Here is a 15,870-nt window from a genome sequence, read left to right on the forward strand (position 1 = left end):
GCTCAGGAGTTCTGGTGCAGATTTTGAAATGTTGCAATTCCAATAGTCAATATTTTGGCAATGGGAAGTGATGGAAGGGATCTGATATTCATCCCTTCATAAGCGCTTGTAGGTACGACAGAGATCAAGTTTATTATCTTACTTTCTGTTTGCAGCAGGAGTGATGCGTAAGGGTTTGACTCCGGACCGATCAAAACGTGTGGGAGTTTTGCCTTGACATGAACAAGATGAAAGTAGCTGCTAATACAGATGGTTTGGGGTACCCATATGAACACACATGAGGACAGAGTTTCAAGAGCTCAGTTCCCACAGTTAGGACTAGATTTTCAAAAGGATTTATGTGTTGAATGCTTCTAATATACAGCTACTTCTAAAAAAGCCTAAGCAGGAGCTCAGAAATTTGGAGAAGTACCTCAAGTGACAGATAATTAGTCCTTTGATCATTTTGTCACTAAGCCAGCAATTCTATGAGCAATCTGCAGCTCTGGGTTCTCCAAATACCTATGAAGAGAAAGCTCTACATGACTTAAGTTGCTCACACTGAAAAGTTAAGTCTTTAGTTTAAACCTGCTTTTTACAACAGCAAAGACTGAAAGATTTACCTCACCTGATCAAAATACGCAAAATGTAAAGGATTAATTTTCAAAGACTCCCTCTTTCAAGTTTGTATTTGGTTTAACTGAGCAAGAATTTAATACGAAATGCGAACCCCCATGTCTTGCCATACCACCTATTTTGATAGCAAGGCCTGATAAACTGTGGCAACAAGTGAGGGGAAGGGCGAAGTCCTGTGAGGCCCAATTTAAAAACTACTGGGTTTTAGGGTATGCAATCTGTAAGAAAGACAAGCTGTAACAGATCCTGCCCTTGACAGGCCTTGGTATCTTACCACCCACTCCAACGTGGCTTTCTGTGATTTTACATGCACCCAAAGGAAGTAAATCAGCTTTTTTATTGGTAAAAACCTGGAGTTTAGGCATGATCTCCCCATTAGGTGGAAGGATTAGTAACCTCCTCCATCAAAACAGACCTACGCACCACGAAATCCTGGCTGTCAGTGGGGAAAGGGATCCCGGGGACAGGCTCCTTCCAACCCCATCCCGGTCACAGCCGCTTCCCTCCCTGGATTACACAGCACAATAGCATTCTGTTGGTGTCACTTTAACCAATTCCCTGAATAATAAATACTAATAAATGCTACAGTTTTAGGCTAGCCTGACTGAGCGCAGACCCAGGGATGTCTCTGCGGCCAGGGAGCCCGGCCGGGGCCCTGGGGCCGGGCCGGGCGGATTGGGCAGGCGGCGGCTCGGACCACGGCCGGGCCGCCGGGCGAACGCGGGGCGCCATCCGCCATCCCGGCCCTTCCCGTCACGGGCGGAGGCTTCGGCCAGGCCCCCGCCGGGGCCGGCTCTGTCTCCCCTCCCGGCCGTTGGGTGACAAAGCACCTCAGCATGGGGCCGGCCGCCGCGGGAGAAGCCACCCTGCCCCCGCCGCCGCCGCCGGCCCTCCCAGCCCCGGTGGCGGCAGCCGGTCCCGTGGTCTCACCGTGGGCGCCTGCGCGGCGCTCCTCCTCCTCCTCCTCCTCCTCCACCTCCCGCCGGCGGCGGCCGCTGTCAGGATGAGGCGGAGGAGGCGGAGGCCCAGGCCGGCAGCTCCCGTCTCTCGCCGGGGCCCCCTGGCGTAGCGGTTCCCGCTCCGACGCCGCGGCTGGAGGCGGAGGAGGCCGCGGCGGCGCCGCCCGCCCGCCGAAGCCATGGCCCAGCCCGGCCCGAGCCCCCCAACGGACGGTAAAGGGGGAGGCGGCCTCGCTCGGCGCAGCCGGGCGGCCGGGGCCTGCCCAGCCCCGGGCTCGCCTGCGGAGCCGCGCCGGCCGGGGGGCGGGGGGGCAGCGGCCTGGGCGAGGCGGCCTTGCCGGGCCGCGGCGGTGGGTGGTGACAGCGGCGGGGAGGTGCGCTCGGCCGGGGACAGGGTGTGCGTGGGACAGCGGCGGGGGCGTACAGGAAGGGGAGACCCGCCGAAAGGCCTGTGGGGCCGGGAGGCAGCGGTGTGAGGGGAGGGCGAGCGGGCGGTGATCGCCCCGGCGGGGGGAGCATGGCTGGGAGAGGTGGGTCGGCCAGGCCTTGCGAGGACGGAGGGGGCATCGCAGGTGGTTATTAGTCTGTAAATGTGCTTAATGTGGAGCAAGGGCGGCTCCCCGGCGCGCATAGGGAGGATAATGCTTCAGAGGACGCGCTGCTGCCGGGAAAGGGGCTCTGGGCCGGGGCTGGGGTGGGACGAGGCCTCCCCGCCCTGGGAAAGGGAGGAAAAGGGTGGCGATGCTTCTGTCCAGGTAGACATTTCTCGTCTACGGCAGGCGATGTAAGGCTGTGAGAAGGCACTTGGAGAGGTTGAGGTCAGGATGCTCGGCGGAGACAGTTCATTCCTGTGCTGGAAAAGACAAAGAAAATGACAGCTCTTCTGTCGGGATGGTGCTTACCTGTGCAGGAGGAAGATAAGCTTTCTCTGAAGGTTTTTGTTATGGAAAGGTTATTTGTTTCTGGTTGGGGAGGCATTACGGACAAGGAAGTATTTTTTACCCTTGGAATAGGTTACAGAACTGTACGCATATCTGAAAAACTGTAGGTAATGCATGGCTTGGAAGGTGGACGTGTGGGGTGTGTGGGAAGGGGTGAGAGAGCAAGAAATTTAAGTTGAGGCTGGTCATAATGTAGAAGTAGGAGGACTAGAGAGAAGTGCAGAATTTTGAAGGACAGGTGCTTACCCAGCCATGGGACTGTGCCAGAGCTCTTGTTTTTTTGGTTTGTGTGGTTTTTTTGTTTTTTTGTTTTGTTTTTTTTTAAACAGATGAGTTTCCCTGGGAAAGCACTCTGTTAGAAAAGGGCAATGATGTATTCTTAATTATGCGTATCTAGGGAATTGTGTGTTGGTTTTTTTTTTCATGGATTTACATGAGAAAGTGCTCATCCTCAGGGATTTCAGTATTTCAGTCTACTTTTTCGAAGTTTTAATGATGAAGATGCTTAGATTGTGGGTTTTTTTCCTACATTAAGGTCAATGATTGCATGCTTGTCCTTCTAGAGCACTAAGGGGAAGGTGAATTTACTTGCTGTCATGCTTGTAAGATCAATGTTGGTATGGGTTGCTCTTGTGTACTTTCTGGTGAATAACCATTGTTTATTGTTCTTTAGCCTTTTCTTCTGAGAGCTACAGAACAACTTCCAACAATTTTTCTTCTTGGCTCTTGCAGACTATCTGGCAGCAGGTGTGCAGTGGATCTGTGCATTGTACAATGTTTGCTGCCTCTTGACAAGGAAAGGTAGTTGTATGTTAGTAGTATATTAGAAGTTACAAGTTGGATAGATTTTATTTTTTTTGTTGTTTAAAAAGAAGGCCAAAAGGAGCAAGTAAAATTCAGTAATTTGATAGGTTGATGAAGTCTTTCTTGTAGGAGGTACGGATTGCTCTCTCATGCTTTCTAGCTGTGGGAAGATGAGGATGCTGTAAATAAGGCACGTGGCGGCGGGGAACTGGCTGCAAGTTGGCTGGATTCTGAAAGTGGTTGCTGTCTACTCGCACTAGAGAATTAGAAACTCTAAAATGGCTCCTCTCCCCCATCCTCCTTTGGCAGGAATAGGACCAGTTTGGGGTTTTTAATCCACTTTGATTACTATGCTATTGTTCTCATGTGTGTTGATTTTATTTTTAAGTAACTTGCCAAAAATGTGCCTTGAAACTCCTCTGTTCTATTCTAATGTGGAGAAAATATTGAAGAAAGGAATAATTTAATATTTTTAGTTGTCTGCACTGAATTTATTGCTTAAAGGAGTAGCGTAACCTCTGATTTAAGATTACATGTGATGAAATAGAACTGGATTAGCATGTTCCCCTAAGGAAAAATGATGGCTTTTTATAATTACTTATATTGATTATAAATACCTTACGGATTCTTTACTTGTGCAAGTATAAAAGAACTACTATTTCCACTGTAGTAGAAATAACATATATGAAACAACATGAGAAGAATAGAATAAAGAATGTATATCCTATCCTGGTGCCTATACTGAAAGGAAAATGTGCCCAAGAAGAGGGGAAGGAATAGCACAAAGAAATAGGAAAAGAATGGACATCAGGTTCTACACCGTTTTTGTACTTTGGCTTAGTATAGAAGTTAATAACCCTCTAATTCTTTTGTGTGGGGTAATAGAGTTTCCATATGATAAGAATCACAGAAAGGCTGAGTGCAGAGTCCTTTGGCTGCTGGTGTAGCTCTGTGCACCGTGCTGTGAACTGTTAGCCAGTGATGTCAACCTGGGGTGCACGTAGGTGTGTGCTTCTTGCTGATCTGGTCAAAGTGCTGTTTTTTTGAGATTTTAATGTGTGTTGTCTAGATTGTGTGACTGGGATAGTAATGCCTAATTTTTAAAAATATTTTTATTTTTGAAGGTGGTGTACTCTCATCCTCCCTGGGTTTAATTCAGATCTGGATGTTTGCCATCTCTGAAAATAAAGGGTTACCAAACAAAATAGTTTGGCAGAGTTTTTCACTATCATCAGAATGCTCAGGCTCTAGTATTGTTCCCTTTCTTGTATCTGGAAAAAGCTTCAATGGAGAGACTGCACTTACATAAAACACTAATTCTTCAAGACTAAAAAATTAATTACAATGACATGCAAATTATTAAACTCTTCTTACTGCACTAGTAAAATTAAACCATTAATACAGTTGGACTGATAAATAGTATATCCATTGATACTATTTTGTGGTAAAGCAAACTGTTAGTGGCACAGTCTGTCAAATATTTTAATAAGAATTTGCCAGCCAAAAGAATTTGTACAGTATTGGAGTAACTTGTTCTTAACCTTGTGCTTAGGCCAGTAAAAATGGTGTCTCTTTTTTTGTGGTCGGAGATAACAGCAGCTCTCAGTGGAGAGAGCTGCTCAGCTGTATATAGAAGATTAGAGGATGTTGCCATATCGATTTTAATGCCACTAGCAGCACCATGAGCTGCATTGTTTCCCTGTGGCAATAATACAGGATCCTGACGAGAGCTGAGACTTGCTGTCACCGTACTTTTCACGTATCCCAGAGGCTGAGCGTGGCTAGTGGAGGGGTCTGGGATGTCATGCAGAAAATTAAGTAACAAAACCTAAGCCTTAGATGCTCTTATGTTTCTAGTTATTTTCCGTATAGGTATCACATTTAAATTAACTTGAAGTATCTAAAGATGCTATTACTCATCTCAAAAGCTAGGTGTGGTTGGTAGGGGACTATTTTGGGTGCTGAAGTTCAGTTCTGTGTTGTTGATGTAACTGTCAAATATTAAACTCTTCTCTCTTGGGGAGTAACTTCAAAATTGTTGGTACTTTCCAAGAACCAAAAAATTTCTTCCCTCGCTTTCATTTTGCTTTGTCTTAGTTTTATTATGTTATTGAATAGTTATTAATATTATTAAAGCAGTATATTTTTTATTAAAAAACATAAACATTCACACACCTTTTTTTTTTTTTTTTAAAGCTGCGTGTTTTTCCATGTCAATTCAATGGGCAACTCTGGGACTTGGCTTCAAAAGCAGAACAGGCACGTTGAATGTACATGTTTCCACCTTTTAGAACTTCTACGGAAGCTTTGATCCGCTCAGCAGGTCAGTTTGCTCCGTAGTGGAAATATGCATGTTCAGGGTGTCTGTTTTCCTGTTGAAGCCAAGTCCCAAATCTCTTTCTTAATTTTGAAAAATACTCTGACCCTGCTCTTTATAATTAGCTGTCGAATTGCCTGAAGGCACAATGAATATACTTTTAACACGTGGACTGACACTCTCTTGCGTTTTGAACACCAGAAAATATAAGTTCTTTGCCCATTGGTATTGCTTGTTGGCCACTTCGCCATCATCACAGAGAAGATGGCCCCCCAGTTTTCTTCCCTTCCTGGCCTGATACCTCACGATGTGTAGTTGCTTTCCCATAGCCCTTTGTGGATGGAGCAGATTCCCTCTGTGGAACTAGTTTGTGTGTGCTCCCTTGAAAGTGACTGAAGAACGAATTTTGTTTTAAAACTTCTAAGAAGCTAAAACAAACGATGTCTCTCAGCGAGGGAGTGGACCAAATCCTGTAGGCTTCCTAACGTGTGATGGCTGAATGGCAGACTTCCTGGGTTTTCACTCCGGGCGCTTTATTAAAAAATACATCTAAGATGTGAAGTTTTCTGTATTATACTTAGGTATTTTATTGTATTTGGTATTTTTTGAAATAAAAATATATAGTTTTAAAAAAAAAAGCATAAGGTTATGGCTTTACTCTGACTGAAGTCTTCCAAGATAAGAACTGATAACATTGATAGGCAGCACTTACTAAGCAGACTTCTAAGCAGTCTCTGACAGCAAGGTTGAAAAAAACCCCAACCAAACAACTACCCCCACCTAGCTATAAATGCCATTGGTTGTGTATTTAAGAAGAACATCTTTCACTCCAAAGGTCTAGTACTTCTGAGTGGTTCGTAGTCTTTACTTGCAGAATTGTTTTTAGTATCTGATTTAGTGGTGTCTGAGTTAGTGGTACTAGCCTCTGCAAGTTATTCTATAAATAGTGTAAGCATTGTGTAATTTTAGTCATGGTATAGTCAGTTAAGCATGATGATGAATTATCTCTGGAAAAACTTAAATCACTTGATATCTTTATATAAATTGGCATAGGCAGAACAAGTAAGTAGCATACCCTTAGTATTTCTGTGTCTTTCAGAAAGAAGAGAATTGCTTTTTAGCTCTACTGAAATACATCTGGTGCTTGAGAGAGCTTCTGGGTCATCCTGTTGCTTTATTAGCGGTGCCTATAGTACCCGAAGAATGCAGAACTGCAGCATGACTGTTAATGTAATGAAGAATTGCTGTGTTTAATTTATTTATTTATTTCCATTCATGTCTGCCTCTGCCAGCCATGACTCCTCTTGGCGTTCAGCTGACCTGTGGTGCTTCTTTTCTCCTTCCTGTCCCCATCCTGTGCTTATCTTCCCTGGCCGGACTCCTCCAGATACAACAGAGAGGAAAAATAAAAGCTTTTGAATCACCCTTCACATCTGTTTCCATCTTTCCTGGCAGTTTCTGCTTCCACACAGTTAAGTGGCAGAAACCTGGCCTTACTTGACCTTTGGTCACAGATTTTTTCCTCTACCGTCAAACAGCAAGTCATTTGACCTTCTCTTGGACAACTACCACTCTTCAGCCAGTCCTCTGGTTTCCTCACTCCGCCTTCCCAGCCGTCGCCTCATGTGCTTTAAATATTGCTCTCCCTATCGCAGGCCTTTTGCAACCTCCAGTCTGTGGGTGTCCCACGTACCTTGCCCTTGTTTCGGCTGCTCCGTCTTTGCTTGCTCCGCTCTGTAATTAGCACACCCTCGCTCTCAGCTTCCTCCAGGCCTCCACTCTTCTTCTACAGAAAATTGCATGACCATATAAACTTCCTCTGTGAAAAATGTCTTTTCTTTTCCAAACAGCATTGCTCCCTAGCTATGTTGAATCTTAGCTTGTTTGCTGGTTTTTTTTTTAATATCTTTTATTTAAGATCTCTCTAGTTTCTTTTACTAAAAAGGGAAGATCTCCTGCTTTACTCTTGATGTAGAGCAAGTACTCGTCTGCTCTTCAACCCTGCCTTATACATCTTCAGGTTCTGAGTTTTCTCAGAACAGGTTATAGTATTCCGCAGGCAATGGACTTCAGTTACTCACCTATTTATCGTGAGGTTGGCTGACATCTAATTCTTTATGCCTCAGTATCTTTATTTGTAAACCAAAGCAGTTATGTGCCTGACAGATTGTGAAAATTAATCGCTGGAAGTTAATTTATGCCTCTTGAGAGGCAGAAGAATATAAGAGTTCCACATTTTGGCAATCAGAGCATTTCTGAAAGTTGGTATCAGTAGGGAGTGGGGTAGGAAACCCGCACTGCTGCGATTTGCTCGTTTTGTTCCGTGTGCAGTTAAGAGCCCTGTCTTGTCTTGTGTGTCTGGCAGTGTTAAGAACTGAAAAATAACCAAGATCTTAAAAAAAGCAGCCCGATTTAGTTACCTAATAAGCAGAAGAGCCTTGTCTTACTGTGGTGAGTCACACCAACAGAAGAAATTTAAATTCAGGTGGGATTTTTTTTATTAATATTTATCTTCTTGCTACATTTTGTGGTTGCTGAAAGTGTTTTTTAGTAAATCTATGGAGCAAAAATGCAATAACAGGTAGAAGTTATACATGGCAAAGTGAATCAGAATCAATAATTGAAAGACAACAGAAGCATTAACTGTGTGGTGCTGCAGAGGGAATGGCCTGTAGGTAAGAGACCAGGATTAACTGAGGCTCAAACCAGACCAGCTTTGTTGATTGTAGCAGTGTTGTCCATGCCTTTAAGAAAGTGACCTGAATGGACTGTATGGCTTTTATTGCATCTTTAGTCGATACATGTTTTTAACTTACAGATAATTGCAACACTACTTGAAGTGGTATTTAAATGGCAACAAAAGAGAGAAACATGCAAAGCGAAAGAAGAGTGCGCTCTCACCTTTTTTTGTCCAAGTGCTTGCATGTGTAACTGTTTACCCACCACACCCCTGCCGTGTCAGGGTAACCTTCTGTTTGCACGGGTGGTTACCATTAAAATACTCCCTAACATAAGTAATTTTTGCGTTATATTTTAATCTGTGCTATGCAAAATGATCAGACTAGCGCCGTGATTGGTCGCTTTTAAAAAAAAAAAAAGACACAGTAACTTGCAGACAGTAGCTTGGGTACAACCACAGACCATAAAACAATCCTTACATCTGTATTTTCAGGGTCACTGGCTTAATCTACATAGGAGGAAACACAGATGAGTGCTAGAAGTTATGGCTCAAGCAATAATTATGTCAAACATCCACTATAAATTTTCATGTCTGGTACCCTTTAAGAAAATTGTCTTTCTTAAGGCCTGCTGAAGTTCATGTTAGACTCCCGTTGGCTTCAGACACGGGAATTAGGACATTCATCTTGCATTGACAGTGGTCTGTGCCAAAATCACTGTGATAGAATTTAGCTGTGGTGTTACTTGGTTTATTTTGGTGAAATATGAAGCATAAATTTGGCTCTGTTAGTTCAAATCATCTGGCAAGCTGGCATCTTTATGTCATATGCAACATCTTTTAAATTTTCTTTTAAAGATTGGTTTCAACTAGGGTTTTCTTAATTGTCAGTTTGCAACGTCTGTTTATATCCTTGTGTGGTATCTAGAGATGTGTGCTAATCTAATGGGAAAGCCATTAGCCAAACTCTGGTTTCTGTGCGTGACTGACACTTCTAGCTGTGAACATATTATAGCTGTCTGTCTGGTCTTCACACCTTCTGTTTGAGTTTTAGATGGAACCGGAGATAAAGATGCTAAATCTCTAAATGGTGTAGAAACTCCTGATGTTGCGAAGGTTGCATTCATTTGAGGCGCTGAGGCTAACATTTACCTGATGACACATCAGGAAGGGTTGTAATGGCACCTTACAGGGTCTGATCTAACTGCAGTTTTGTACTAGCATATTTGCTTTCAAGTGAGAGTAAATGTGAGCCTAACCTTATTCTGGAACACAAGTATACTTTTTTCTGATGTATTTTTATCTACAGCTCTAGGTATCGTACCAGTCTAAATGCATGTATACTGGAGACATCCTTTCAGTTGCATTTGTTCAAAACCGGTATGTAGACGAACACTCATGGGAAGGCTGAGCTTTGGAATTTGCTTTCTGATACAGATTATGTTTGTAAGCTTCCCCTGGAGAGCCTGAATGGAAATCAGGATTTGAGGAAGGTCATTTATCACTTACAAATGACAGTCATCAAGTCTTAAAAAGTAAGTTCTGCTGCATGACTACACTGATCTCAGCTGCCACAAGGGAGAGTGCGGGACAGAAGGAAGGCCGGGCTATTTCTTTTGGCAAGCAGCGTGCTGCACTTAGGTTTAAACTGATTATCAAACTGTACCCATAGGCTGTGGTTTCATGTTGCAGCTGAGCCAGTCTAGAAGGTTGCTGCTGCAGAAAGGAGGGATTCTGCTCTCTCCTTCCTGCTCCCACAGCTGTGTTCCCATTATTTCCTTTGTCCTAGCTCTGTGCGTTGGACCTGTTGATGAGCCAGTTCATCTCAGTCACTCAGCTGAGAACTACTTGCTGCTGGATTAATGAGTTTAATTGATTTAGTGAAAGACCTGATGAGCATTAGAGATGGCATAAAGGAAGGGATGGAGACCACACAGTAGTAATATCAGTGAACGAGGCTATAGCTCAGTCTCTCTTTTCACAGCTTAGATGAGTCTACACCGTCACTGTCATGTTTGTGTCAGTTCTGGTACACGCTCAGCCAAGTGATGAGTGTGATCAGGGACCTGGCTTCACACACTCCCCCTCACCCCCCAGCTTTTGCTGTCTCACTTCTCTGATCCCATCACTGTACAGCCTCAAAGGCTCTCATAGCATGGTGGGGATAAAAGGCACGTGTGGTCAGAGCGAGGTGGAAGTGCTGCATTACCCTTTCAGATGACCACCAGTACTTAAGTTGATTTAAAATGATCGTAACTGCAGGCTTTGTAAAGTCTTCATCTTCTATATTGCTTATACCTCAGGCATATTTAAAAAAATTTTGAAAACTTCATGCTGGAGGAGGATTTTCTTCCTTTTTAGCTGTTCCAGAATTAATTTGGTTGACAAGTGGTAGCAAAAAATATGAATATATAGAATGATAGCAGTGCTTTCTGGCAAGAAATAGATTTTAGAGGCTTGGGGGAGTAGTAGTCTGTTGTTCTCAGGGAAACTATTCAATTGCTGTAGAAACCTTACTCCAAATTGTAGGAACTGTATCCTGTTCCTTATCAAATAAAGTTGTTAATCATCTTTTATTATTTGTCCTACTGTATTTATCACCACGGTGTCTCCATAAATACATCTGGCAACCAGATTTTCCAGGCCATTTATTAAGATTTATATCCTTTAAGTGGTTATTCTAAGGCACTGTGTTTTCATGCCTGTAACCTGCTTTTCTGGCAATGACACTTTTAAGTCATTCTTTCTTGAAAGTAAGTCTTTACCTGTTCTCTTTTTCAGTTTATTCTCTGTCTACCAATTTGGGTGGCCAAATAATGTCAGAAGGGAGCCACAGAGGGCAAGAAATCTGGTGTTAACTCCCTTTTGTGGTGCTTGCCCACATTCATAACTCTTGGGTTACATATGAATTGCTGCTATTTCTGAAGCTTTTCTGGTACCTGTAAAAAGACAGTAGTGCTGTCTGATAGCTGCACGCATGGAAGTGAGTTTGCATGCTATTATTGATTGTGTCAGCTTTTGAAAAAGCCTGCAAAGATGGTGATGTGCTATAAATGGTGGTCTCCTCATCCCTGTAGTAATGGTAAATTAGAGAAGCCATTTCCTATACAAATTTCACAAACAGTGACTTCTTTTTGTTTTTCTCTGCATTGTTTTCTTGGTCTAGCTATGTGCTTGTCTCTCCAATTGAATATTTCACTTTTTGTACCTTCCTTTGAATTTTTAAGTGTGTTAGATCATCATTAATGTGTTCTGCTCAGAAATGGGGAAGCAGGGCGTTAGGGGTGGTCTGTAGCCTGAATGCTCTGAGCTACACCTCATTGTTGTCCCTACGACAAATGGCACGACAGCATGAGATCTTAGACTAGTGGTATCTGGGGGAATTTTTGAATTAATTGAATGGTTTTGGTTTATATATTAAATTACTTCATCAAAGAGAACAATGCAGTAGGGTTGGTTTTGGTTTTTTTCCTGAGAGCTGAGTCATACTTTATTCACTTTTTTTTCCCAAAAGAGGACAGCCTTTAATAAATCTGTAGGCGAAGTGATAAACATATTATAAGGAGTCAAAGGGGTTATTTTTTTTTCCCTCCTACTGAAAATGAGTCAGCAATTAAATTATCTTGAAAGACAATCATTACTGAGTTTGTTGTCCGGGTTTAGCAAATGTTTACATTTTAAGAAAACATTTATACTAGTGTTCAGAGTGATAAGTTGTGTAAGTGGTCTGCTGTATAGTGAAGTCTGTGTCGGATTCTCACCCTAAATGTCTGCCAGTCTGAAATATTGATATTGTTATTTGATCAGAACAGCACATTTCTGATGGGTTACTGAAACAGACGATAACCTCTGTTTAAGTTCTGTTTTTCATGCAAGGCAAGATGCTCTGAAAACCTCACTGTCAAGTGTAATTGCCACGTGAAGTAGTTTAATCCTGTTCTGGATTTGTGGTTATATCCTACGAATGCTGAGATGTGGTAGTGTGGAAAAGCTTGGCAGAAGCATTCCTGCGTAAATACCAAGACTCATTCATATTTTAGATGTTGCTTTGGTCAAGAAGAACGAAGCGACTTGACAGTTTTTGGGGACTTGCTTTAAAATACATGGAAGGGGAACAGGTGGCTGTGCTGGAGGAGCCTCCTCTGTGCGTCTGCTTAAAATACCTTCTGTTGAATGTTTAGCTTACCAGTTAATGAGCTAGGACGGACTGATGAAATCAAAGGAGTGGTGAAAGCGTGCATGAATACCGACATGTTTGACAGATGCATTATTTAAGCTTAGATGTATTAAATCCCCTTTGCCAAGGGGATGAAGTCAGGCTGTGACTGCAGGGTATGTAGATCCACCTCGGCCAGCTCTGAGCTGCTGGTGGTGTAATCGTGGCCGCGGTGATGCTCAGCGCAAGCTGTCAACCCTTCTAGAGAAATGGGACCAATACTTGATACGTCACGTTCACTGAGTTCCGTGCTGCCACCACCATGCTCTTGTTTGCTCAAGCAGTGACTAGTTTGAGCAAATGTACACAGCCTGTAGAGTAAACAGACCCTTCATAAACCCAAGAAGTCATTCAGCGTTTTTGCTGCAGTCTCTTTTTAAAATTGATCCTCTTGTAAAGAGCAGTTATAAAAATGAAAAATCATTAAAGCAAGCGGAGTAAGATGCAAGCACTGAGAAAGCAGGGAAAATGCTGATGATTGTGATTAGATTGTGAACTCCGTTCTCTCCATTTTGTGTCACTGTAGATGAATTTGAAGTGTCTGTGCTCGCCAGACTGTAGCTTGCCATTGACTTTTGAAATATTCTGATAGGCATTCAAGCTTACCAACGCTGAGTTTCTGAGAAGATTCACTGATGGTAGCAGCAGGATGCAGCCAACATGCTTTCTGTAGGTTACCATCTATTGTGATTTCTGGTTGACTTTTCCAACTCTGTGATTCATTCACTGCCGCTCTATTTAAGTTATCCCTGAATTGATGAGGCAAAGAGCATGGCTGATTGTCTTGAAAAAATGCTAATAGTGTTTTCCTAAATTTTTAGGAGGGATTGTTCTCACTCACCAAAACATCAATGGCAATGGCAGAAATGGAGTAAAACCTAATGATGGCGCATCGAGTTGAAACTTCCGTGGGGAAAATTAGGCATGTGTACAAAACTGGGAGCCTGATGGCAATGCTAGTTAAATGGTGAAGGAAAGAAGCTGCTACTATGGTAAGGGATGTAGGAAAAACCCAGGCAATAGTAACGGAGGTAGGGGGCTGTCCTTGGGCAGAAACAGTGCTTTTAGCAAATGAAAGATAAATTGCTGGAAAAAAATTCAAGCCCACTTCGGTCGTGGTGGACATATGTGATTAACTGCATTCCTGTGATGCTTGATGTGAGTGAACACTGTTCCATTGCAGTCCACTTTAAGTAACGTTTAACTAAGCATAAATATAAAAATAGGCTTAAGTTGCCTGGGGCCAGAATGACTAAATGTGTAGAAGAGGTGAGGAGCATTACTCATCACATGAAGTGGGCTTATTAGAATCACAGAAATCAAAACTGGTTGTGTCCAAGAAAGAAGACAAGGGAAACAATAACAAAGCAAGGGAGTAGTTAACATGTTGTGGGTGCTGTGAAAAGGAAGAAAAAATGGGAAGCGGAAGTGGAAAAAATGGGGAAGGAATCACAGAATGGCGGGGGTTGGAAGGGACCTCTGGAGATCACCCAGTCCAGCCCCCGGCCAGAGCAGGGTCACCCAGAGCAGGCGGCACAGGAACGCCTCCAGGCGGGGTTGGAATGTCTCCGGAGACGGAGACTCCCCCACCTCTCTGGACAGCCTGTGCCAGGGCTCTGCCACCCTCAGGGTAAAGAAGTTCCTCCTCGTGTTGAGATGGAACTTCCCATGGTCAAGTTTGTGCCCGTTACCCCTTGTCCTGTCCCCGGGCACCACTGAGAAGAGCCTGGCCCCATCCTCCTGACACCCACCCTTTAAGTATATTTATAAGTGTTGATAAGATCCCCTCTCAGCCGTCTTTTTTCCAGACTAAAAAGATGTTGGCTTTTTTTCCTTGTAATTCTGCGTGAATATGTTTGCTGTATAAACATACTTTGAGAAAGATTTGAGTAAAAATGGTTGCACCTCAAAGATACAGGACAACGTGTTGTCTTACTAACGAGTACTAAGTGACATTTCTGGTAATCTGTGCTTGACCTGAACCTGGGAACACTCTCACGTTCGTTCGCCTGCTGTCCCCTTCTGCATCGACTGAAACCAGCGGCACCAGAGGCAGCTTTGGTGCCGAACTCGAACTGCGCTTCCCAGTGAATAGCAGCTGCCCCAGCTGGGGGAAGCAGGAACCAGATCTTGAAAGATGATGCACCTGTGAAACACAAGCAACTCATGTAAGATGCCATGAAGATGGTCATATAAACAGCTATGCAAGGTTTTACAGTATTGTGTCAAACATTACCTAGTTGTTATTGTGTATGGCTATTCAACTGTGCAGGATTAATTAAGCCATTTAAAGGATGCTTTATTTTTCTGTTCCCTTTGTTTTTGTTCTCTTATTGATTGTATTGTAGAAGAGAATCTTCCCATTTATTCAAACACCTACTTTTCTTTAGTTTTTAATTATTTTAATTTGGTGGTGGCTATTCTTTTTTTCTGAGATTCTTAATGTAGCATGTTATACAGTGTTTAACATAAAAAAAAAAAAGAAAACAAAGAGTAGGAATAGGCACTACTGAGACTGCAAGTTATAATGGAAGGGTGTGTTTCAGTCATTCAACTTCAATGAAAAAATAATACTACTTTCAGTCTTTAATAGTATATTGCAAACTTCCACTTGATGTTAATATACGTATAGTGTGGTTAGATGTTTGTAACACACAGTGCTCAGTGGAATATTCTTGATTCTGCAATTATTGATTGCTGCAATAAATAAAAAGATCCTGTAACAGATATGATGCAGAAGGCTCAATTCTGCATCATAAGTGATATCTGCGTTTGTTGGGAACACCAAATTTCTATGTATATAGCATTAAAATTGTACCGGATTGGTTGCTTGTGAATGTTTAGTCAATAGAGAACAAATTGTGGATGTCAGATAGCCTTGAACTGTACAATAAACCAGAAATTGTTGGATGAATGTAACCATGTCTCTGAAGGCCACCCTGCCCAAAATGGGGAACGGCCTGAAAGTTACTTCTGCAGAACTGCTGGTAATACTGGCAAGTAACGGCATGTCTTCCGTTGCACAGCTGCAGCTCAGAATCTTTTTTTCTTTTTTTCTGGTGTTATTTTTTTTTTTCTCCGTAGCTTAGTTATCATCATTGCATGAAGTGAAGTACTCTGAAGAGGAGAGGTGTGACAGTGCAGAGGGATTTGTTGCCACTCTGAAAACAAAGGTGGCAAGCGAGAAGTCTGGTGTAATTCTGTGTCCTCAAATAGAAGTAGAACAGGATATGCTGACCCGTAAGCTTTAGCCATTTCACCAGGGAAGTAAAATGCTTGATGCTTCCAAATGCAACTTTGGTCTGCCGCTGCTGAATATCTGTCTGTAAGGGGAAATTTTA

At 42.9% G+C, this 15,870-nt stretch overlaps 1 protein-coding gene across 4 annotated transcripts in view; it reads left to right on the forward strand.

The window, feature by feature from the left end:
- The first annotated feature begins 1,647 nt into the window (after positions 1–1,647).
- RABEP1 (rabaptin, RAB GTPase binding effector protein 1) overlaps positions 1,648–15,870 on the forward strand; it is a 49,213-nt gene continuing 34,990 nt past the window's right edge. For 3 of the 4 annotated variants that reach the window (XM_063342407.1, XM_063342409.1, XM_063342410.1), the window contains exon 1: positions 1,648–1,787. In XM_063342407.1, the coding sequence (XP_063198477.1) occupies positions 1,754–1,787 (34 nt within the window). In that variant the 5' untranslated portion in view covers positions 1,648–1,753. Of the gene's footprint in view, positions 1,788–13,478; positions 13,522–15,870 lie in introns of those variants that run through there. The other variant, XM_063342408.1, reaches the window with a different exon arrangement.

The sequence above is a fragment of the Chroicocephalus ridibundus genome, chromosome 7 (assembly GCF_963924245.1).
Source record: "Chroicocephalus ridibundus chromosome 7, bChrRid1.1, whole genome shotgun sequence".
Lineage (NCBI taxonomy): Eukaryota > Metazoa > Chordata > Aves > Charadriiformes > Laridae > Chroicocephalus > Chroicocephalus ridibundus.